Raw genomic sequence first — 23,914 nt, forward strand, 5'->3', positions numbered from 1 at the left:
ATTTCAAGGACGAAATTTTATAAGGAGGGGAGAATGTAAAGACCCGAAAAATAATAGTAATTAAATAGAAGATGGAAAGGAAAATTCAGAGGAGGTAAAGCCGAGCTTGTCAACGAATGCCCTGTCTTTGTCGACGAACTTCCTGATACGGGTCATCGACGAGTCTCAGTATCTCGTCGACGAAGAGATACTGAGAGGGTGTATTTTAGACCCATTGATTCGTCTACGAGTTCTTTACTTTTGTCAACGAATTGCCTTCCTCACCTCATCAACGCGTCGACGTGTCTCGTTGGCGAGGCCACATGGCTAGCCATCTATATAAGTACAAAAATCAGATTTTTATCGAAAAATTCAGTTTCTCATCTCTCTCTCTCTCTCTCTCTTTAAACTTCAGTCCCTCTACCTTCTTTCTAGAAATTCGGCTCCATTTCTCCTTAGTTCGACGATCAGAAGCTACCATGATGATCCTGGGGAGATTCTCTACAACCTAACCAAAACGTTGATTTGAGAAGTTTGGGAACCATCTCAAAATCAGGGTATGTAGATTATTTAAGGGTTATTTGGTTTGTAGATTTTTCTAAACCCAAATTTAGTAGTAGATGTTGTCATACTGGTGTTTGGGATGATTTATGTGAGTATTATAAATTCAGGGTGTTGGGGGCTTTTACTGCAGGTGGGTTAGGGCACCTAGAGGGTGTTCTTAGGAAACCAGGTAAAAGAATGAATGGTTTATAATTTAGGAAATATGAGTATGAAAATTTATTTTGGGTATTTAGTTATTTGACAGGAATATATATATATATACACACACACACACATATATGCGTGTGTGTAATTTCAGGAATATGAAATTATGAACATCGTGGGCGTGAGTTAGAACAAGTAGACGAGTTCAGTTAGCCAAGGTAAAGGAAATATGCTATGCTAGTAAATTTAGAAAATTATATTAGTAAAGTATAGTATTTGTTTATTAAGATACATGGTATAAACTATATAGTTTTACAGATTTTAGAATATGAGTTTTATTATTTGTGTGGCATGAATAGGTATTTGCTCAGTACAATGTTTATGTAGTTTTCATATATCATGATTTATAGTGTTTTTGTACAAAAATATGCTTTATCAGATATTATACAGACAGATTTATTTTACAGATAGATACTATTCAGACAGATACTATTTAGATAGATATATTTTATAGACATATATTTTACAGTATTTATAGAATTCCATAATTTTCCAAAACCATAACACTAAGATATTACAGATTATTCAGTCAGATATTACAAGTTATTTCAGTAAGATATTACAGTATTTCAAATAAGATTTATAATGTTATGGTTATTTTGGAATCATGATGAAATAACAAGATAATTATATATACTAGTATTATACAGTAGCAGATTCCTGATGAATTATTTCTGTCAGATTAATTATTTCAGACAGATTCAGTCAGTAGAGCACAGTACCAATTCTAATTCAGATCAGAGTGCAACCACATATCTTAGATAGTGTGTGGATTTTGTCTACCGTGCTTATAGAGGGATTGCAGTCTCCCTAGATTCTTGGGTTGAGGAGGCTAGTTTGACGAGGTAGATACCAGTACCGTGCCTTTGGAGTGATTGTAGTATAGGCCGAACTAAGGATTGATAGAGTATTCAGGTGACTTATCTAGGTAGGCCAACTAGAGTTAAGTCTAGCCTACGGGCCGCACAACCCAGTCACGAGGGGTTAAATTATGATATTCAGTTTTGCAAGGATATTTCTCAGTTATTTATTTATATATAGATTTATAGAATATCAGCAGATATATTATAATACTAGCAGTATGGTTAAATATAAAACTTAGATAATACAGTTATATTTTAAGCCATGTAGGTGTGAGTTACACAGTATCTTCATGATATCTCAATTCAGTTATTTATCAGTAAGTTATTAATGTAAACTCAGTTGCCACACACTAGTAATATCATATTTTTTTTTTACTGAATGTTGTCTCATCCCAATGAATTAACATTTTTCAGGTGAACCAGTTAGTTGAGCAGATCAGATTTGCAGGTAGAGAGGTCGTTTACACTACCCTATTTGTAGGGTAAGTGTTATGAGGGGAAATTGTATTTTTGAATAGTATTCAGGAATTTTGAGTATAAGATACTGATATGTTGTGTAATTATGCAGGTATATCTTGGGATAATTATGGATTCTGGTATTGTATATATATATGTATAGATGTATGACTTTATGTTTTTCGTTGCATAGGTATGTTATTCTGTAAACAGGAATTTCCTCAGTGCCTACCTGGGGCCTGAGATGTTATAGCAGATATTATCAGGAGTATCAGAGTATATTATTTTGTAGTATATTTATGAAAAAAAAAATGGTATGAAATTTCAGGTCGTTACAGGTATTTTGAAAAATAACATTGACATACCATTATTTTTTTATCAGACAATATTTTGGTAACTTTGTCCTTTTTTTGTGTGTTTTTGCTATCAAAGTAAAACTTTACATCCCGTTTATAATTTGGAAAATTTAAGGGAAAAAACAAGAAAATTCAAAGGTATATACTTTTTAATTTTTGGTAATCGAGGAAAGTGAAAAAGAAAATAAAAAATATAAGAAATCAACGAAAAAAAATTTAATTTTACATGTAATTAACAATTATTTTTTCTTATTTTCTAATCACATTAAAGAAAGATCTTATTTTTAATGGGAAATGAGTTTTCTTTTCATTTTTCAAACAAAATAATTGATCCAAACAAATCAATAGTTTCAGAAGTAAAATAAATGATATTCCTAAGCCACAAGCTCCCACTTTGTGAGAGTGGAGAGTAGGTCATTGTAGTGCATGCATTCTTACACCTACTTTTATATAAAATTTTTTTTTTCCTTAAACTTAAATCCATAGTTACAAGAAGTAAAATTGTTATTTAATATATTACAAAAATAAATAGAGAGTGCCAATATATATAGTGAGATTGACTACTCACACTCCACTTTTATTTTAATATATTAAATAATGACTTTCACCTTCTAAGATACAAACCAAACAGTATTTGTTATTAAATAATAACTTTTATCTTCTTCTATGTTTCTTCTTGCAAGAACTGAAGGATAAATTTGTCATTACGCTGCTTGAAAACAAATGTTAATGGATTGGAGGTAGTAGTTTTTGGAATGCTCTCGGTGAAAAGGAGCATGCTTCAGGGGCATAATTGTAATTTTCTCTTTGTAATATTTGCCATGGCGGATAGGGCCGCCCAAACTCTAATAAGCCAAAAAAAAATTATTAAAAAAAGGGCCGCGATGACACGAAGCCACCAGCTGGTCCAGGGCCAACACCAAAGTGCACCAATTTCTTCCTTCCACCACCGGAAGAACTAAGAGAGAGAAAGAAAGGAGAGAGAAAGAAAGCAGGGAGAAAGCGGAGAGAGAGTATCGAGAGAGTCCAGAGGCTGGAGCGGCGAATATGTCCCATTCTCTCCTATAAATACTCTCAACACCCTCCACCCCTACTTCTCCCCAATACAACAGAGCTCTCTCTCTCTCTCCTCAGCCCTTCTTTCTCCCTCCTCTGCTCCCCTTCCGTAGATAGTAGGGTTTCTGCTCAACCTTGAACCTTTCACTCTCTTCAGAGAGAGAGAGAGAGAGAGAGAGAGAAGCAGGAGTTGGTTATCAATGGATACGTATGCTCTCCATCTAGCCATGGCGGCTCTGGTCGGAGCTTCGGTGGTGGCGTTCTCCGCCTACTACATGCATCGGAAAACCCTAAACCAGCTCCTGGAGTTCGCCAAGACTGTGGAGAGGGACCGCGAGAGGGAGGATGGCGAGGGCGACTCACCTCAGGTTTTCAAGAAGTACGCTGAGAAGCGGCGCAACCACGGTCGGCGTAAGGGCGCCGGGTATAACCGGCGAGGTTCGGCGTCGTTGCCGGACGTCACGGCCATCTCTGGTGCGGTCGACGGCGAGGAGAAGCGGAACGGCTCGTTTTTGTTGGATGGTATTCCGGCCGGGTTGCCACGCCTGCACACGCTGCCTGAAGGTATGCACTTGTCGGACTTCCAACGGGAATGGTCAACTTGCCTTGAATTGAAGTTCTCCAGTATTTGAATGAACAGTGTTCTAATTTCTATTTGTATCAAAACCTCTAAAAGAAAAGAAAAAAATCTTTTCATTTCAAAGTCCGGCAATTGTTAGTTCCCGAATTAAATTTTCGAGAACGGCCCGTTTTTGTTGGATGGGATTCCGGCCAGGTTGCCGCGCCTGCACGCGGTGCCTGAAGTATGCACTTGTCGGACTTCCAACCAGAACGATCAACATGCCTTGAATTGAAGTTCTTGACTATTTGAATGAACAATTTTGTAATTCCTAGTTGTTTCAAAGCTTCTAGAAGATTTTTTTATTTGTTTTTATTTATTTATTTTTTGTTTCAAAGTCTGGCAATTGATAGTTCTGCAATTAAAATTTTGCACTTGAAATTGATTATGATGAAGGTTCACGTTCTGAAATATTGACTTCATTTTCATCCTCTCCTTTTGGGTCATTTGCTGGAGTACTGTTGGCAGTTTTATGAAATACTTGTGTTTAACAGTAGAATAGTCAGGTTGGAACTAGCAAATAAGGATCAGTGTGTGCAGTGCTAGGGAGGGAATTTGTTGTAAATGTGTCATATTCTAATGAGTTGAGAAGTTGTTATGTTTTCATTACCATATAGTTCTATGTTTCTTTACTAAATTTTGGCAAGATTGCTGAGTTTGCTTGAGACTTACATTTCTAGAAAGATGGAATAATACTAGCAGTGTAAGCTTAGTCCTTGCCATTCAAAACTTGAGGAACTATGCACTTTGTGTTTGGATCATCACTTTATGGAAGTCAATGCCTATGCTATCATCATAATTTTTTCATGGTTAAGCAATTTCCATAAGTTTGAGGTTGATGTGATATATCTTGTTTAAAATGAAAGCCAAAAAGATGATAGGGTCGTACGACTCATACCTTATAAATTGCCATCTTCAATCATCTGAACTGAAAGTTCTCAGTTTGATCGTTGAGCTAACTTAACTATAAGCATAAATAATACAATTTGTTAAACTAAAGGTTGTCACAAGGTTTTTTGTTTTACATGTTCATTATGGAAAGATAGAATTGAAAAATATGGGTTTAATTAAATGGATATAATCCTAAGAATCATCAAGGGTGAGGAACAAAAAACTGATATGTGGAGAAATGGCTTGATGAGATTATTTACTCCCTTGTATTCCTTTGGTTTCTTTGGGTGCCTCCCTGATTTGTTCGATTTTTTAATATTTATTTTCTCTTTTGATAATCTTTCTTGTGATTTCCTTCTTAATAGTGCTTTTTTTTTTCTATGAACTAGTAGTGGAGACAGGCATTTGAATTTTTTTCCAAGATGTAGACCTTTTTTGATTGCATTTGTCTGTTAATTTAGATAATATATTGCATACAATATTTAAGAATGTTGACATTGGGTTGTCAAGGCTTTAGATTATGTATAGGAGATTGGTTTCTGTATATATGATGCGTGGCCTGATTAAGAAACATGCATTTATGCTTTGCATTTATTTAGTTTATGCTTAATTAAATAATTGTGCTTTATGGAAAGTGAATGTGGTACATATTTGAAATTTAGCTTATGAGTTGTTTAGCAACTTTGACCTATTTGGAGAATTGTGTTTCCCTGATTTTTACTTTCCATTGTGTACAAAATTAGATGTCTGGTGTTAGCCAGTTCTCACTGTTAATTTAGTTGCGATCAAATCGTGAAATGATTTTGATAATTAACAATACTTCTCTTTTGTGCCAAACCATAATCTTTTATTATAGGGAAATCTGCCGGGCTTGCAAATTCAACTAAGAGATCAGCAAATTTTGTTAGAGCAACTTCTCCCAAGTCTCCTGTTGCTAGTGCTAGTGCCTTTGAGAGTGTAGAAGGATCAGATGATGAAGAAAAAATAACTGACAATGCTAAACTAGACGCTACTTATCTGCATACAAATGGGAATGCTGTAAGTTTATTGTGCATTTAAATGCTTCCCTTCGCACATGGCTTAAAAATAAATCTAAGATCTCCTCACTCTCTGCCCCCTCTCATATACACGCACAGATACACACACACACACACACAAATGGGAATGCTGTAAGTTTATTGTGCTTTTAAATCATCCCATTCAAAACATGGTTTAAAAATGAATCTAAGATCTCTCTCTCCTTCTCTCTCTTACACACACAGAGAATGCACACACAAGCACAACACCTGATCTTGTCTATTTGCTTCATTAGGAAGAGATTGCTTTCTCACTACATTTCATTGTTCCGCAGCTTGCCTTAATCGTGCATTTATTATGTCTGTAGAAACATTTGAGGAAATCCTGAATTGTATTGATACTGTTGTATATCTCATGAGCAGGCACCGAAGGGTGAAGGCCTGTTTCAGAATTTACCAGATGGCATTAATGCCAATGGAGAGCAAATGCCTATACCTGCATCAAGTATGATCCGTTCACACAGTGTATCTGGCGACCTGCATGGCGTTCCACCTGACCCTGTCGCAGCTGACATTCTTAGGAAGGAGCCAGAGCAAGAAACTTTCGTTCGTCTTAGAATTACGCCAACTGGTATTGATTCCTTTTTGTTTCTTCTATCCTTCATGTATATCTTGCATTTGGTGAATGTACTCAGTTGTGAAGGAATTGGTCTTGGACTCTTTCTATGATTTTGAAGACTCTGTTTCTTGCTCTAAAGTATGCCAATCTAAATACAAAGTAGTGCTAGAAATATTTAGTCCAATGACATAACTAATAAGAGAAATGTTGTTGGGGACGATATTGAGGTTTTGTTTGCAGCCTCTGAGGACAATCAAGATAGTCAAAGTAGACCTTTCGGGTTGTTCCAATCCCTTGCACAGGAACTGGTCACAATTCTTTGTATGTTCATTGAGATTAGGGAAGACGTGCAAAAACTATTGTTTCAGTTCGTTGCATTTACAGGCATTTGCAAACAGGAAGAAGGAAAGGCTTAAGTACTTAAACTATTTAAAGACTGCATAAGCGAAGCTAAGCTTTCAATTGATTCTCTAGGATAGTTGTCAAAGCCGTATGATTCTCGATTCAAATTTTTTTGATTTGATTTTCACCATCCTATTGATTTGAATCTAGTAAACTAATCAAATTAGCATGAAGTGACCATGAATCTTACAAGTCTTGATTTGAATAATATGATTCATGATTCGATTCTTACTATTTCCAATTCAGCAAGCATTCCCATCTTGCCTAGATTCAACATCCAATTAGTTCGCATGTGAATCTAAACTATATAAAAATCCTAAAAATCACATTCTTTTTAATGCAAAAAAGCCTTAAAACCTTCACCAGGGGCCTGCAGAATCAAAATAAACAAAATCTTTGTACTTGTATGCCTGTTTTGGGTTTTCTTAAGCATTTTGAATTCCTCGACTTTTTCTAAGTTGTTTGACAATCCCTTTAAGTCTCCATTTATTTGGTTCCCCTCAAGTTTATTCTGAACCTAAAAGTTTTAGATATGAAGATCTTACATTGTTTTGACATTTCAAAAAATGAGTCGGTCATTAATAATAATATTCTCATTCATACATAGATGTGGGTGTATAAATTAGGGCACATAAGTACAAGATCATTCAATTTTTATCAATACATTTCATTTTTAATATATCTTGTTTGGTTTATATATATATTGCAAAATTTTTAGAAGTTGTGCAGAGTCATACAATTCTATTTGATTCTCAATTCTTGATTCACAAAATTATGATCGGTTCACAGTTTGAATTCAATTAGACAACTAATGGTAATCTTTAAGATAATATTTTGGCATGGGTTTGAGGGAGAAGAAAACTGAAAACCTTAAAAGGAATCAAAATAGAGGCTATAGCGTATTCTTTTCCTATGAAGTATCTAAAATAACTAATAATTTATTGTTTAGTGATTGTATGAGATAAGGTAATTTTTTTTAAAATTTTTATATAAATTGCAAAAATTCATGAACGCTATTTGTCATACATAGCATAATACACTAATGGCATATGTTTGTCAAACTCATTGTTATGATATTGGCTTTGTACTGTACATGTCAATGATACTTATTTTCTTGTGGATAATGACATATGTAGCCAAAAAAAGATACATGTGGACGTCATGCATCATGCATTTTGACATGGTGGATTAGCTTTTATTTTGATTTAAAAGAAAATTAAACATGCTTCTAAATTGGGAACTGGTACATGTGTTGTGATATTGGGCAATTGAACAATTGTATGATGTTGGGAGCTAAAACTCTAGTAAAACTTGTGTTTCCATGAATTTCATGTGTCTAGTAAACTGATACAACAGCTTGAGTTTGGCTTGATTAAACCTCTGCTTGAGCTTCAATTGTAGCAAGCTTGAACCGAGCATAAGCTTGATTATGCTGGATAGGCTTAACAAGCTTGAGCTTGAACAAGTTATGATTTTGGTTGGTGGTGAATCCATACATTCACTTGCACAGACACATGGAATTTATATAATAAACATATGATATAATGTAATATTATATTAAAATATTATATTTACAAATGTCATGTAACTTTTGCTTGTTTTAGCTTGTTATATCTGTGCTCTATTCAGGCTCAAAAGCTCAATATTTGAGAAGCCACATGAAGCCAAGCTTGAACTAAAACAAATTATAGAGTTAAAAAAAATTATTTAAAAAATAAAATAAAAACAGAACAAATCAAAATGTTTATAAACCAATCCTTTCTGGTTACATGCCACAACAGTGTATTGAAAAATTGAAACTATTTCTACCGTGAAGTGTTGAGCTAGCAAGTGCAATTGCACAAGTTCAAGTCCTAAAAGCATCTGCTTTATGCAAAAAGATGAAGGTTACAACCTTATTTAGATCTCCACTCCCAGGACTCCATTCAATGGGTTTCGTACTGGTTGATGTCATTTTTAAAAAAAAGACAGAATTAGGAAGAAATATAGCTAAACATTAACAATGGGCAACAAAATTCTGGGAAGAAGTTAGTCTTTAATTCATGCAATGGTGAGCATAAAATTTAAGTGATCTTTTTTCCTTAAAACTAAGATTCAAAATCTCTCTTCACCTGCTTATGGGGAAATTGAGAATAGAGAAATGCCAAATTAAGGGCTGGTCAAGGATTTCATTTTGCAGTCATGTTTTGATAAGGAATTTAAAGTGATCTCTATGCCTCACCTTTCCTCTTATCATCATTAACCTGTCTTTGTTAATGCATTCTTTAAATGTTGAAAATTTATGAAGTTTTAAGTATCTGATGTGTCAGACCTTTATCTGAACTTGCGTATTAGGGTCAAAGTTTCAATGGTTCTGATTTTTAGATTCATGTAATATCTTTCAGAGGTACCATCACCTGACGAAGTGGAGGCATATATGGTACTTCAAGAATGTCTCGAAATGCGAAAGAATTATCTATTCAAGGAAGCAGTTGTCCCATGGGAGAAGGAAGTTATATCTGATCCTAGTACACCAAAGCCTAATCCAAATCCATTTTGTTATGCTCCTGAGGGTAAAACTTATGTGAGTTTGTACTTCTGATTTTTTTTTTTTTAGTACCATCCAATAGTACAGCAAACAGCCTACGACTTTTCAGGTTTTGTTGCTCTAATAGCTCTTTTGATTGTCAATGTGTTCAATTTTGGTGCAGCATTATTTTCAGATGGAAGATGGAGTTGTTCATGTTTATGCAAACAAAGATTGTAAGATGCCAAGAGCTTTGATCCCTGTACCTTAATTATTTGTTATGATTCAAGAGGTCCCACTTCTTTGTTGGGATGTTTATGTCTATTATTTTTGTTTCAGCAAAAGAAAAGCTTTTCCCTGTTGCTGATGCAACAACATTCTTCACGGACCTGCATCACATCCTCCGAGTAATTGCGACAGGGAATATTAGAACTTTATGTCATCATCGGCTGGTTCTCCTGGAACAAGTAGATACTTCTTAATTAATAATTTTTCAATCGCATCTTGGTTGATGATTATTATTTGCTTTTCAGAACATTGGATGATCTTGTTGTATGTACAATTGGTGATTTGATGTTTGATGTAATGTTCATTTGGTTTCCATTCAGAAATTCAACCTTCATTTGATGCTTAATGCGGATAGGGAATTTCTTGCTCAGAAGAGTGCACCACATCGTGACTTCTATAATGTCAGGAAAGTTGATACACATGTTCATCACTCAGCATGTATGAATCAAAAGCATCTTCTGAGGTTTATAAAATCAAAGTTGAGGAAGGAGCCAGATGAGGTAATGAACCTACTCTTTCAAATTTTTCTGCTGATGGTTTTAATATTATTCTATGAGTCTTTTTGATGACCAGCATAAATTACTTTTCTTTGTTGAAGACAAATCTCATCCAAAGCAGGAACTTCTCAAACATGACAGTGGTTTAAATCCAACTGGATTTATGTTGATGTGGTTACTGCTAGCTAAAATGTTTTTATTTGCTGTTAAAACTAGTGTTACTTCTGCAAGATCATTTACATTTCAATTCATTGAGATGTTAAGACTGCCATGTGCTTTTACTCAGGTTGTAATATTTCGAGATGGAACATATCTGACCTTGAGAGAAGTTTTTGAGAGCCTGGATTTAACTGGGTAATGAAATTGTCAAGCATTCTACTCTAAAATCACTAGCAGATTTTGTTTGACTAACCTTAGGATGCTGAAATAATTTCTCTTCATGTTTGTTTGAACAGTTATGACCTAAATGTTGATCTTTTGGATGTTCATGCGGACAAGAGCACATTTCATCGTTTTGATAAGTTTAATCTGAAGTATAATCCCTGTGGTCAGAGTAGGCTCAGGGAGATTTTCCTAAAACAAGATAATCTTATTCAGGGTATGCCAAGTTTTTTATATTTTCTAATATAGGTAAGATAGAGATGCGTGCTGAAGCTAGATTTCCTGTTATAAATGCCATCTCATGTGTTTGAGATTGGTTATTGCTGCTTTGTCCTTTTGACTCAATATATTGGCATGAATATTTTTGCAGAAGAATTAAATATCATTTTTCACCTCTGTGGGTATATATGCTGACCACATCTTATCAATTGGAAGAACACCTCTTTGACAGGTTATCATTTTGAAAATACTCAACAGACCTTAGAAGTGAGATGCTGTTGCGTTGCAAAATTTATTTTATCATAGTGTGAGTTAGGAAGTTGACTTCATTTTGTTGAAAACCTTGAAGAACTAGTGGTGCATCTAAACAACAGCAACAAAACAACAACCAAGCCTCAAGCCTGCATTAGGTAGGGGTGGCTACATAGACTCCTTTTTTGGCAATCTGCATGATCTTGGGCAATAACCTCTGTCAAATGGTGTTGTTCTTACCATCTTGGTCCAAGTTATTCTAGGTCTGTCCATTTCCCTCTACTGCCACTAGTATTAACTAGCTAACTCCTCATTGGTGCATTATTTGGCCGGTGCAAGTGCCTAAACCATCTTAGCTGCTCCTTGTCTTCTACTTAAGTGATGCCCCGACTTACCACGAGTATATGTTCCTTAATTTTTTTATTCACATCACTCATTCACTTGCATTCTCATTTTTACAACTTCTATTTTTTGGAGATGTTGTTTCTCAATTGCCCAATTTTGATCCATATAGCGTAGCTGGTCTTATAGCTGTACTATAGAATTTTCCTTTTAATTTTAAGGGTGCACAACATGCCTGAGGCACTTCCTGCTTTAACTCTTATGTATTATACAACCTTTGAGTTCCCCTTCGGCTTGCTTAATAGATTCAAGGTATTAAAATCTGCTAGCGCTCTCAATTTCTTGACCATTAGTCAAGTTTAATCTTTTCTCTAATATTCCTCCTAGCATGACTAAAATTACATTTTCACATGTTCTCCCTTATTTCTACTTATCTCAAAACCTCCAAATTCTAAAGTTTCTCTTCATAATTCTATGTTAGGTTCTAATCCACCCTTTCCATCAATCAATACAATATCATTTCAACATGAACAATATGTACCATTGAACCTCATTTGGATACTACAATTTATTTCATCTATCACTAATGCAAAAGGATAAGGATTCGAAGCAGATTGTTGATGTACACCTATTCTGTTTGGAAATTCCCTAGACTCTCCCACCGCTGTTCTAACACTAGTTATTACTATCATATTTATCACTAATGACATCTCGTTAGCACCGTTTCCCTTTAAGCCAATGCCATCCCACATTACATATGAACCTTTTGATGGTTTTCAGCTGAGTTGAACCCTTTGAAACAATTGAAGTCTTAGTTTCCTTCACACTATTGACTAGCAACAATTCATCACCATCAACCTTTATTTGTCCTAGTCTCACTGTCCTTCAACCCCCACCATTGTTAGTTGTGAGCTCTGGCTGCTTTGACGCATAACACCAGTTGCTTTGTTGTCTCTAGCACCTCAACATCCATTAACAGGTTTCCATCGTCCTCATTTATCTAGGCATTGCCGACAGAACTCCCTTTTCGCTTGCTAGCTACTAGATCTGTAGAGGAAGGGCACCATGGGCCTATTTGTACAATCTAACATCTGTTTGAATAAGACAACCATACTTTTGTCCAAGAAGAGACTTAAAAGACTGGGTTCTATTGAACATGATCTAGCCAAATGAACTAAATCAGGATCTGACCAGCCAAACAAGTCGCTCATGAAGTGGTTCAAATGTATGAGTTGAAGGAGCGAGAGGAAAAGCAGATCAACCTCTCAAGGTGATTCTCTCAATTCTCAGGTTGTTACTTTTCAAATTCTAATTATATTTTAGGTTCAATTAGGAGTTTGATGCTTGTGCCAAAAATTTTCCTACTTTCAAATGTTAGTGATCTTGATAAAAAATCGGAGGTCCTTGTGGGCGCTTGTGTTCCTTCAAGCAGTCAAATTATTCTTCGAGTCCAAGATAATATGTCTTGCTGTGTCAGCTCCAAGCAGGCTGGATTATGGAATCAAGGTCACTTTGGTTCCCAAGAGAGGCAAATCTAGAGATGTTATTCATTTGGTTCAATCAAATTGAAAATAACTATGCCTATTGATGTGACGAATCAAAAGAAAAGGTTGCTATGATAGTAATTTGTCTCAAGGGCCTTGCATGGACTCGGTGGCATAGTCATATTCATCCTTGCTGGCTTCTAAGGTCAGTTCAGATTACCAGGTGGAATCTTACGAGGATTGAGACATGATGGAAGAAAATTTTCATATTGTTCAATTATGAAAAAGAGATGTATTTTGAGTTGTATGCTTTTGCTAGATATGATAAGTTGTTGACATGTTAATGCCTCATTTCCAAAATTGGTTGCCAGTTGCTTGATGAAAATGAACAACATTATATGATACAATACATTGTGGAACTTCATTATATATTATGCATTGAGCTAAAATTTTATGACTTTAACTCAATTGATCATGCTGTTACCTTTGCTAGATATGCTGAGAAAAAAAGCGAATATTGGTAGGATACTTTTAAGAAATGTTAGCTCCACATTAGCCATCTCTCAATCTCTATAATTCAATGATGGTTTTAAATAGTAGCGGTCAACATAATGGTAACGGTCGCGGCTGTCACAGAAGTTGTTTTATGGGTAACGGACATTGCGTCCACGAATTAATTTTTTGCATTAGCAAACATCTTAAAAACATATAGATTCACATGTTTTGATTGTAGAATCTTATATATTACTGCTGTAAATGATTTTTTGGTAAATTTTAATCATTTTAAATAAAACACATACTGCAAGTATTGGATCTCATCTTGGTTGCTTTAGTTGCTATTGGTGAGAAGAAGCATGCATTTGCTACTTTACACTACTTCATTGATTATAAGTGAAATTCAAGCTAAGAAATCATAGATATAAAGAAATATAAAATATAGAATGCCGTATCTTGCACTCTTATAGTCTATAATGGAATTTTTGATATCCAATGAATAAAATATAGAATGTTCCATATGTTAAACAAGAACAAAAATGCATACAATAGAGTGTATTTTAATCTCCAAACTAGGTGTAAGAAAAACAGGAAAAATATAAAATTGGAAGAGCATAGAATACAAACATATGTGATTTAATGAGAAGTTGGGTTTATTCGAGTGTTAGTTATTTAAAAAATGCATACTGAATGTCAAGGAAAATAAACCTAGGAATGATTTATATATTTTTAATATAAAAATCACTAACTAGATAAACCAACTTTAAATTGAGTTTTTAAGCTTTAGTAAAGGGAAAAGAGAGGTGAAAATGCAAAAAAAGGGTTCAAAAACCTATTTTAGTCATTCACAGCCGGTCTGGAACTGTAGCAGTCCATAACAGCTTGTAACAGTTGGTAGGGACTTGTAACAGTCTGTAATGGCTGTTACGGTTGTGAACTGGAGTACCTCCGAGATAACACCCCGTAACGGACTCGGAAGCCATTGATATTATTAAGTGACATCTGTTATGGCAGTTACACACCAATATTTGCAACTAGAGGTTGAACGTTTTCCAATTCATTGTTATAATTTGTTGGCATAAGCGACTCTTTATTATAATTGCTTTATGAAGACTCATGTTGTCGTAGACAGTTGAAGATTCGAACACTGAGCCTAAGATTGAGAGAGCTTTATGGATGATCAAATTGTGAATGCCATTGAGTATTGCGAGGGATGTAGACGAAGAGGGACTGCGTGTGTTTGGTTTAACTAAAGTCCGATCTTTTTGCAATTGCAGGAGATTTGAGGCAACCGAGTTGGGGAATTAATCCCATTTATGTTTTTATGTTATTTCATTATGATTATATTTTTAAAGAAAAAGTTCAGGATATTTTATATAGGAAACTAATACTTTATTAGTTTCTAAAAGTAGTTTTATTTTCTTCCAACCATTGTTGGATTTTAGAAGGCCTTGTGTACTAGTTTTATTTAGAGTTGAATTACAATTAGTCTGTATGGACATGTTCCTGCATTATAGTGGTAACAGTGAAGAAGTGGTGGTAACAGTGGTGTGCAATGATAGTGATTAAGTGATGATTGTGATGGTCGCATTGGGAGTGGCAATTGTGGTTGGTGGTGGTAAGGACATGCCAAATGCGGCAACCAATGGTGGATTGTGCTGAAAGTGGTAATGGTACGGGCGTCGAGGTACAATGTGTGTCAACTGTGGAGTTTCCAATAGGGATAGCTCTGTAAAAATAAGCTTATGCTGTAGTTACATTTCTAAATGTGCTTGCAGGCTCCATGCAGGGTTTAAGTATGTGTGAACATAGGGAATTCCATTTTTGGTTCATGCTGATAGAGACTTTAAAAGATATATTTTGTATTGGGACCATTTTTTCTTGTACACGATTTTTTTTGTATTAGTATTCTTTTTCATTTTCATTTTGTTCTTGGAAGACTTGGCAATGGGGGGCTGGTTTAGGATGGGAAAAGAGAGAGAGAGAGAGAGAGAGAGAGAGAGAGAGAGAGAGAGAGAGAGGGAGAGAGAGAGAGAGAGAGAGAGAGAGAGAGAGAGAGAGAGAGAGAAGAAAAGAGAATAAAGGGAGGAGGAAAGGCAAAAGAACAGGGCCATAAATAGAGGATAAATGGGTGAGAAGGATGAGGCAAAGATAGGGAGAGCATGTAAAGTTGTGGATGTGGCTGTGGTATACAGGCTTCAAACGGTTGAGCCTGGCTGACTTTTAATTAGATCAAGCTTGGCTTGTTTAACATCTGTATGACTTGAGCCAAAATCGACTCGAGCTCATATTTATAAATGAGACAAGTTTGAGTATAGCTTCAAAGCTTGGTTTATGTTAAAACAATTTGATCTTGAGTCACTTCGAATCCTTAAAAAATGATAATTTTGGGGAAATATGTTTTAAAATTAAAAAACTAAATTTGTAAAATGATGTCAATAAGATGAGTTCTAAGTCGGGTTCTTAAGCAAGCCTTTAAATAAATTGATAAATGAAGAAAAAGATGTCTCACTCTCTTCTTCTCTCCTCTCTCTCTCTCTCTCTCTCCCCCCCCCCCTCTATCCTTCTTGCGATGTGTTTCCTCTTTTCCCTTCATGTGTTTGATCTGATGGATTTTCTTGCGGTAGGTTATGCTGAATCGATTAGTGCAGATTGAAGGTAAGTCCTTCAATCTGTGTATAGACAAGGATGGGGAGAAATGGTTTTTGCTTGTGGTCGAGAATAATGTCTCTCGAAACAGTGGGTTAGGTTTTCTAAAGAAGCGGTGATCTGGTTTGCTGATGGTTTGTCTTCCATTGGTAAGATGCAAAGGGGATTTCGTACTTTTCGATTGGGATTCACAAAGTATTGGATGTCTATAAGGTGGACGAAGGTGGGAAAGTACTTGGAATTAGGGCTGGGGTGGGAGGGGAAGAAATTTCCAGTGTTTATTCCTGGAGGTGCTAAGGTGATGGGTGGCAAAGCTTCGCAAGAGATTTTTTCCAGATAGCAAAGGTTTTTCGTGAGGATTTGGGAGGTGTTGGTGTTGACAGTTCCGCATGCTGAAGGTCATGGAATCAGATAGTGCTGGGAGCAAAAGGAGGGAAGGAGAGGGTCGCAGGAGCCAAGTTTATCTTGGAAATCAGGGTGTGTTGGCCAGGAAAGAAATGTGTCACCAGTGTGGAGATGCGCTGCATCTGAACGATCTTGGGGCCATCACAAAACGTTTGGAATTGATCAACTAGAGCGTGAAGGTTTCTTGGGTTTCAGATGGCGTTGCAGACATCTTAGAAGTGGCTAGGGTTGTTTTCTGGGAGGAGGCTACGAGAAGAATTGGTCTGGGTTGTATGTTACTTGTTTTGGATCTGACCCAAGTTATTAAAAAAGGAGGCTTTTATTTTTTGACTAAATTGTGCCAGTTATTTGAACAGGCCCAATGTCTTGGTAAACCTGACTCTATATCCAAAGGAAGGCTCTCTTCATATGGGCTTCCAGCATAAGAGTCAAGAGGGTATTCAGGCCCAAGCGTGCTGTAGTGGTGACTTGAGTACTTCTACTCATTGGTTCTAGGAAAAGGGCAGGTCCAAAAGATTGCTACTGGATATCAAAAAATGAGTATAGGAGAGAGGACTCTGAAAATCCTGATATTGGAATCCAAATCCATCATCTGGATTCTGAAGATCTGTTTTGGATTGATAAAAAAATTCAGATTACTTGGATTGATCAACAAATTCAGAAATCTAGCAGCTTAGTTTCAAAACAAGATGGTGTTGCTAAAATTGTATCAAGTTTTGAAGAGGTAGTAAAAGTTGGTGCAGAAAAGAATAAAATAAGAAGTTGCGCTTGGGGAGGAATCTGTTGATCCTTGTCTTAACGCTGATAGATTGATGGTAAGAGTGTTTATGCTCATAAGAGGGTGGCTTGTATGGGTGCGCAATGAAGAAAGTTTTTGAAGAAAGAAAGAAATTTTGGGTCAGTACCAAAGTTACTAAGGAGATTCTTAAGGAGAGTTTAGTATTGTGGAAGGCCCAAATGCTAAGAAGGCCGGATGTAGTAATAAGAGTAGTAAAGGGAAAATGGTAAGGGGGGGTTGTTTCAGATTCAGAGAGTGAAGATACAGTGAGTTTGATTGTGCTGGGGGTTGCTATTGGATGAGATTCGAGAACAATATGGGTACATTTCTGATTCTTGTGATGAAAGAGGGGATTTATTTTGTGTTCATCCTCTCCTGTCGGAAGGTTTGGAGGGAGTTTCTATTTTTGATAATGATGGGTTGGTGAACAAGTTTCAGTGCAGGGATGGAATTCTGCCTACAGCTGTGGTGGAGATTCCTAAGAAGGATTTAGAAGCACAAAATCTTATGGATTTTAAATTGAATGACATTGGAGGAAATGAAGTGCTTATGGATGGTGGTAATACTCATTGAAGCCTCAGAACATCTTAGAGCATGCAGGTATTTAAATAGATGCTGCCTCAGAACATATTAGAGCATGCAGGTATTTAAATAGATGCTCGACCCTGAAGGATTTTACTTATCCAGTAGGATTCCCAAATAGGAAACCACCAAATAAAGATGAGAGGATGACCTGTACACCAAGTAGACATAGAAAACAAGCTGAAACACTTGACAAAAGACAAAAGTATGAACTATGAATATAGTTGTGTGCTGAAACCTGAAACTGCAAAAATTATGAATTTTTACTTTTGAATGTATAATCAGTCATTGCTTTTGTACTATTAGTTCCTATTAAAATCATTGCTCTAGTACTAATAGTTCCAATTAAAAACTAGTACTGGAAACATCTTTCAATTGGACAGTTTGGTGTTTTGATGATCTCTACCTTAGTGACTGTAACTTCTGTTTGTTTTATTGCCTTCTGTATTATAGACTCTAGACCCTGTAGGCATTTACTCATCCAACTAAGACTCCCAAATAGGAAACTACCAAATAAAGACGAGAGGATGAACCAGGGCACCAAGTAGACATAAAGAAAACAATCCGATTTCTCATACTAGCTAACTTCATTCAACAAAAGTATGAATGCATTCATGTGCTGGACCTTGAAACTGCAAAAATTACGATTCTTACTCTTGACTTTATCATCACTCATTACTCTTGTACTTAATAATTCCCATAAAAAACTGACCATGGGTGTATGACAATGTGATCTGTAAAATTACATAGGCCTGCCTCCATTGGAATTGCATATGAACTCCATGCATTCGAAAATTTCAAAATACTTTTTTCGGAACTGCAGAGGTAACAGTTCTAGAGTTGTGTTTGGTTTGCAAAATGGAATGGCATAAAAATATAATGGAGAACATGAAGAAATAAAGTGACAATTTTGATTTTAATTCATTCCTATGTATACATCTCTCTTCTCTTGTCTGCATCAAATGCTTGTTTCATATTACAGCTTTTCTTAAATTGTAGAACTCAATTTTTAATTCAGTAGTTTATTGGAAAAGACCAAAGATCCTGTGTTTGGTTCCTGTATGCTTTTTTGGGGCTGCAGAGGTTTTTGAGGGTGGGGGAAGCAGACAGTGCCTGCATCCTCAAGGCTGAAACTACAAAGATCTGACATAAATTACTAGGTAGTATTTATGATGGGAAAAACCATGAAATAGTAAAGAGAAAGTGATGCAGGGGCAGCATCAAGGATCTGCAGCCATGGGAGAGATGAGAAGAAATTGAAGATAGGAGATACAAGGGGGAACTCACCTTCACTTCTCAAATTCAAATTCAACTATAACTGCTTAAAATATGATTTTTTCCATACATTATTTATAAGAAAGCATCTTCACATGAAATTACATATAAACTCCTAAAACTACATTACATTACAAACGTACCCCTAGAATACACAAATACTTCAAACAAGCCCTCAAATACACATAATACTCTACTAATTAAGCTAAGTACATCATAAACTACTAAACTAAACCCAACAATTCCTCAAACTAACTCTTCTTTGTTATTATCCGGCAAGGATCTCCCCATGGTCTTGCATCATTATTGTCCTCTTCATCAACTCTCCCCCAGTTAGAAAAAATTCAGCCTTTAATTTTGAGTGATGCAAGAAACCACAATCCTTTGGCAGCATCATAGACTTGAATTGAGATTTAGCGTCAATAAACACATCGGGAATGACAAACTCCACCATTGGAATGTCTGAAAGACTTTGGATGTCTTCAAACATATTCATTTCCTTCCTTGTAGTGTCTTCAAGTTGAGTAATTGTGATTGACTGATTCTTTGTCTTGGTTGATTGGTGGAATGGACTTCAAAACGATTTTCTTTCCATTATAGTGGAAGATGTGTTTTCATGTCCTTGAGTCACACCTAAATCATTCAACCAAGGAGAACCAAGGAGAACATGGCCAATCTTTATAGGTATGATATTACACCAAATATTATCAAAGCACCCATTTGGATAGGAACCATACATTTTTCATAAACATGTAAGGTGTGTTATCAATCCAAGACATCTCATAAGTCTCTGGGTGGAGGTTTTGGATGAAGTTGCATATGAGTGACTCAGTTTGTAGAAACCATATTCATAGGGCATTGCCCATCAATGATGATTTTGCAAATAGTTCCTCCACACTTGAAAAAGGCGTGGAAAAGCTTGAAATTGTGCACAAGGTATGATAAATGGAATTCCTTTTTCCAATAATGTCTCCATATTGCTGGACTTATACATATATCCACTGCAACTATGTATCACACAAAGTCCTTGTTAGAGGTTATATATGTCTTTTAGTATTATTATTATTATTATTGAGTGTGTTAGTATGTTAATTAGTGAGAGTTCATAAGGGTATTTTTGTCATTAGAATGTATTTAAATTTTTATTATAAATAGAGGGAGAGACCTACCTTCAAGTTAGGTCATTCATGTTTAATAAAATCTTAACATGGTATCAGAGCATGATCCTATCTAAACTCTATTTCCCTCGGCCTTCGCCAGAAAACACCATTCCTGTGGCTGTTCTTCCCTAATCCACCTCCATACCATACTTAATCACCAAACCAACCATATACCCATAATTAGACCCCCTCGACAACCCATCCCCCAAAACCCCATCGCTGAAGGGCACTCCACGCGCCGGCCAAATGCTGTTAGGGCCGACCCCATGCGCAGGAGTGTGAGTGCAGTTCTGGTCACTTTTTTTTTTCTTCTACCATGCTCCGATTCCTTCTTTAGACTATATTATCAAGCTGTTAGGCCAGTGTTTTGCTAAAAAATTCAACCTTTTTCGACCATGCACTCACAGTATTCCGTTAATTTCTGTTCAAGGTTTGTGAATTATTCCTTGTGAGTCTTTTTGGAGTTGTGGCAACGTTCGTATGTTCAGTTGTGAGGCTGTGGCAGTGCTATATCCGCCGGTGAGTTGTTCACCCTCGTCTGTGGTTGCATTGGTGCTTCACATGGTTTGTGATTGTACCGATTATTGATTGTTCTTTTTGTTTTTGGTGTGGTTGCTGATTTGTGAGTGCTGTGGCAGTGCTATATCCATCGGTGAGTTGTTCACCTCGTCTGTCGTCGTGTCGGTGCTTCACATAGTTTGTGATTGCCCCGATTAGTTTTGATTGTTCTTATTGTTTTTGGTGTGATTGCTGATTTGTGAGTGTTGGGATGGAATCTTTGAATTGCTGCTGCAAATAATGACTCAGAAGTTGGACGGAAAGAACTATGTTCAATGATCTAAAGCTGTTAAGATTTATTTAGCAGGATTGGGGAAATCTGACCACTTGCTCTAATCTGATTCTTCTGATGAGAAGAGAAAAGACGTTTGGGTTCAAGAAGATGCCTTGATTGTTTCCCTTTTATGGAATTTGATGGAGCCACAGATTGCACGGATGTGTATGTATTTAGATACGTATAAGGAGATTTGGGATTATGTCAAATTTTGATACTTCAGTAACATTACATGTATGTTTGATTTATCCTAGGAGTATTTTCAGTTGCATCAAGGAGATGGAGCATTGCAGATTATTTTGGAGAGATGAAGCGTATTCATAGTAGTTCGAGGCGTGAGGCGAAGGTGCGCGCCTCATGAAGGTGAGGCGCACAATTATTAAAATGGGGTAAAATGTCTATTTGGGGTAATTGATATATGAACATATGAATATCTAGTAATATTAGAATTTAAAATGGCAAAAAATTCAATTACAAAATTGAAAATTTAGCCCAAAAGCATCAACAATTCAACATAGTTCAACATCAAAAGAAAAGAGTACAAATAAAAAAATAGTAGCTATATTTCAATAAAAAAATTAAATATTATGTATTAGTTATAATTTATAAACTCACATTAATTAAACTAAATATTACAAATTAAAAAATAGTAGCTAAATTTCAGTAAAAAGAATAAATATTATGTATTAGTTATAATTTATAAACTTGCATTAATTAAACTAAATATTTAATTAGTAATTACATATAAAGAAGAAGAAGAAAAAGAGTAGCCAAATTTCAATAAAAAGAATAAATATTATGTATTGGTAATAATTTATAAACTTACATTAATTAAACTAAATATTACAAATTTAAAAACAGTAGGTAAATTTCAGTAAAAAAAATAAATATTATGTATTAGTTATAATTTATAAGCTTACATATAAAGAAGAAGAAAAAGAGAAGCAGCAGGCAGCAGTCAGCAGCAGGCAGCACGCAACAAGCAGGCAGTGGGAAGAAGAAGAAGAAGAAGAAGAAAAAGAGAAGCAGAAGGCAGCAGCACGTAGCATGCAACAAGCAGGGAGCAGGAAGAAGAAGAAGAAGAAGAAGAAGAAGAAGAACTCGCGAGGGCTCCTGCTGGTTGGAAACGAAGTCACGAAGGGTCGTGCTTCTTCAACATGTTGAAGACGAACTCACGATCCTGGTTCGAAGCTCGAAGACGAAGTAGCGAAGGCTCTCGACTGGTTTGAAGGCTCGCAGATGAGCTCACGTTGCTGGTTCGAAGGATCACGAAGGCTCCTGCTGGTTCGAATGTGCAAGACGAACTCATGAAGGGCTTCGAAGGGCCGAGAGGGGCTAGGGCTATGTTCGTTCAAGTCGAAAGAGGGCTACGGGTCTGGCTGTGGCTATTTCTCTACTTTAAATGACTAAAAATTCACAAGGCGCGACTCACTGCGCCTGTCGCCCCAGTGCGCCTCGTCTCGCCTAGCGTCGCCTCTTGCTTGTTGCCTCGCCTCACCTGGTTTGAGGTGCAAGCCTCTTCGCTTCATTGCGTCTTGCGCCTAGGCGCGCCTCAGACGCTCTTTTAACTACTATGAGCATATTCATGAGGAGCTTAACGTTGTGCAACCTATAACTGCTGACGTTCATGAGATGTAGAAGCAGAGGGAGTAGATGACAGATCTTTGTGCTCTAGCAATCTTGAGACCTGAGTTTGAGGTAGTTCGGTCCCAGATACTTAGTAGTGCCGAGCTACCGTCATTTGCTGATGTTTATTCTCATGTCCTTCGTGCTTCTTTTCGCAGACATTCTTCCGCTCTTACATCTGGTTCTGAGAGGATAACCTTTGCTATATAGAGTGATTCTAGTTCTCTACCAAACAATCGCAAAAGTTATCGTGTTGGTTTGAGTAGTCGCAGTGGTAGAGACGGACAAGGCTGAGGTACTCCTTGCAAGTGCACTCATTATGGATAGAATAATCATAGTATTGAGCAGTGTTGGAATCTTCACGACAGACCTTCATGTGTTGTCAATGCAGCCGCCATTGTCTTCACACCTTTGTAGATAGCCAATGTAGCCACCACCAACTCCTCGCCTCTGGGGTCGAGTGGGGGACAACGTACTGTCTCTACGTTAGAGGAAGAGTATTCCAAGTTCCAACAGTATCAAGTGCCACAACAAGCTTCTCTTCCCATTGCATCTCTTGCCCAACAGGTAATCACGCAGTATGCCTATCGTCCGGTACTTTTTGTCATAGTCCTTGGGCCATAGACTTTGCTGCCACTGATCATATCACACCTAGATTTTTCTCCACTCTTCAATATCCTGTAAATTTACCTTGTGTTACTATTCCTGATGGATCCACTATTGCAGTCAAAGAATTGGGATTGTATATCCCACTTCTTTTATTTCTCTTCCTTCGATTTTATGTATTCTCAAGTTTCCTTTCAATCTTATGCCCATTTGCAAAATTACTAAATCCATGAATTTTTCAGTGACATTCTTCCCTAATTTCGTTGTTTTTCAGGATTTGAAGACGGGGAAGGCGATTAGTGGAGGGCGTGAAGCTAGTGGACTCTTATCACTTTGAGCAGCTATCTCCTTCTACTACTTGCACTATTGTTGCCACACCTTTCCATATTCATTGTCGCTTGGATCATCCTTCATTGGAAAAGTTAAAATGTCTTGTTCCTGATTTGAGTCTTGTGTCTTGGCTCGATTGTGAGTCTTGTTAGATGGGAAAGCACCATCATGTTTCTTTTACT

General features: G+C 36.4%; 1 protein-coding gene across 3 annotated transcripts in view; it reads left to right on the forward strand.

Annotated features, from left to right (window-relative positions):
* The first annotated feature begins 3,316 nt into the window (after positions 1 to 3,316).
* LOC131168026 (AMP deaminase) overlaps positions 3,317 to 23,914 on the forward strand; it is a 44,283-nt gene continuing 23,685 nt past the window's right edge. For 2 of the 3 annotated variants that reach the window (XR_009140209.1, XR_009140208.1), the window contains exons 1-9: positions 3,317 to 4,042; positions 5,845 to 6,026; positions 6,428 to 6,635; positions 9,410 to 9,588; positions 9,716 to 9,767; positions 9,871 to 9,998; positions 10,140 to 10,319; positions 10,603 to 10,670; positions 10,772 to 10,914. Coding sequence is in view for 1 of the 3 variants with exons in the window: in XM_058127173.1 (XP_057983156.1) it covers positions 3,679 to 4,042; positions 5,845 to 6,026; positions 6,428 to 6,635; positions 9,410 to 9,588; positions 9,716 to 9,767; positions 9,871 to 9,998; positions 10,140 to 10,319; positions 10,603 to 10,670; positions 10,772 to 10,914 (1,504 nt within the window). In the remaining 2 variants the exon portion in view is untranslated. The remainder of the gene's footprint in view (positions 4,043 to 5,844; positions 6,027 to 6,427; positions 6,636 to 9,409; positions 9,589 to 9,715; positions 9,768 to 9,870; positions 9,999 to 10,139; positions 10,320 to 10,602; positions 10,671 to 10,771; positions 10,915 to 23,914) is intronic. The other variant, XM_058127173.1, reaches the window with a different exon arrangement.

This window comes from Malania oleifera, chromosome 11 (genome assembly GCF_029873635.1).
Source record: "Malania oleifera isolate guangnan ecotype guangnan chromosome 11, ASM2987363v1, whole genome shotgun sequence".
Lineage (NCBI taxonomy): Eukaryota > Viridiplantae > Streptophyta > Magnoliopsida > Santalales > Ximeniaceae > Malania > Malania oleifera.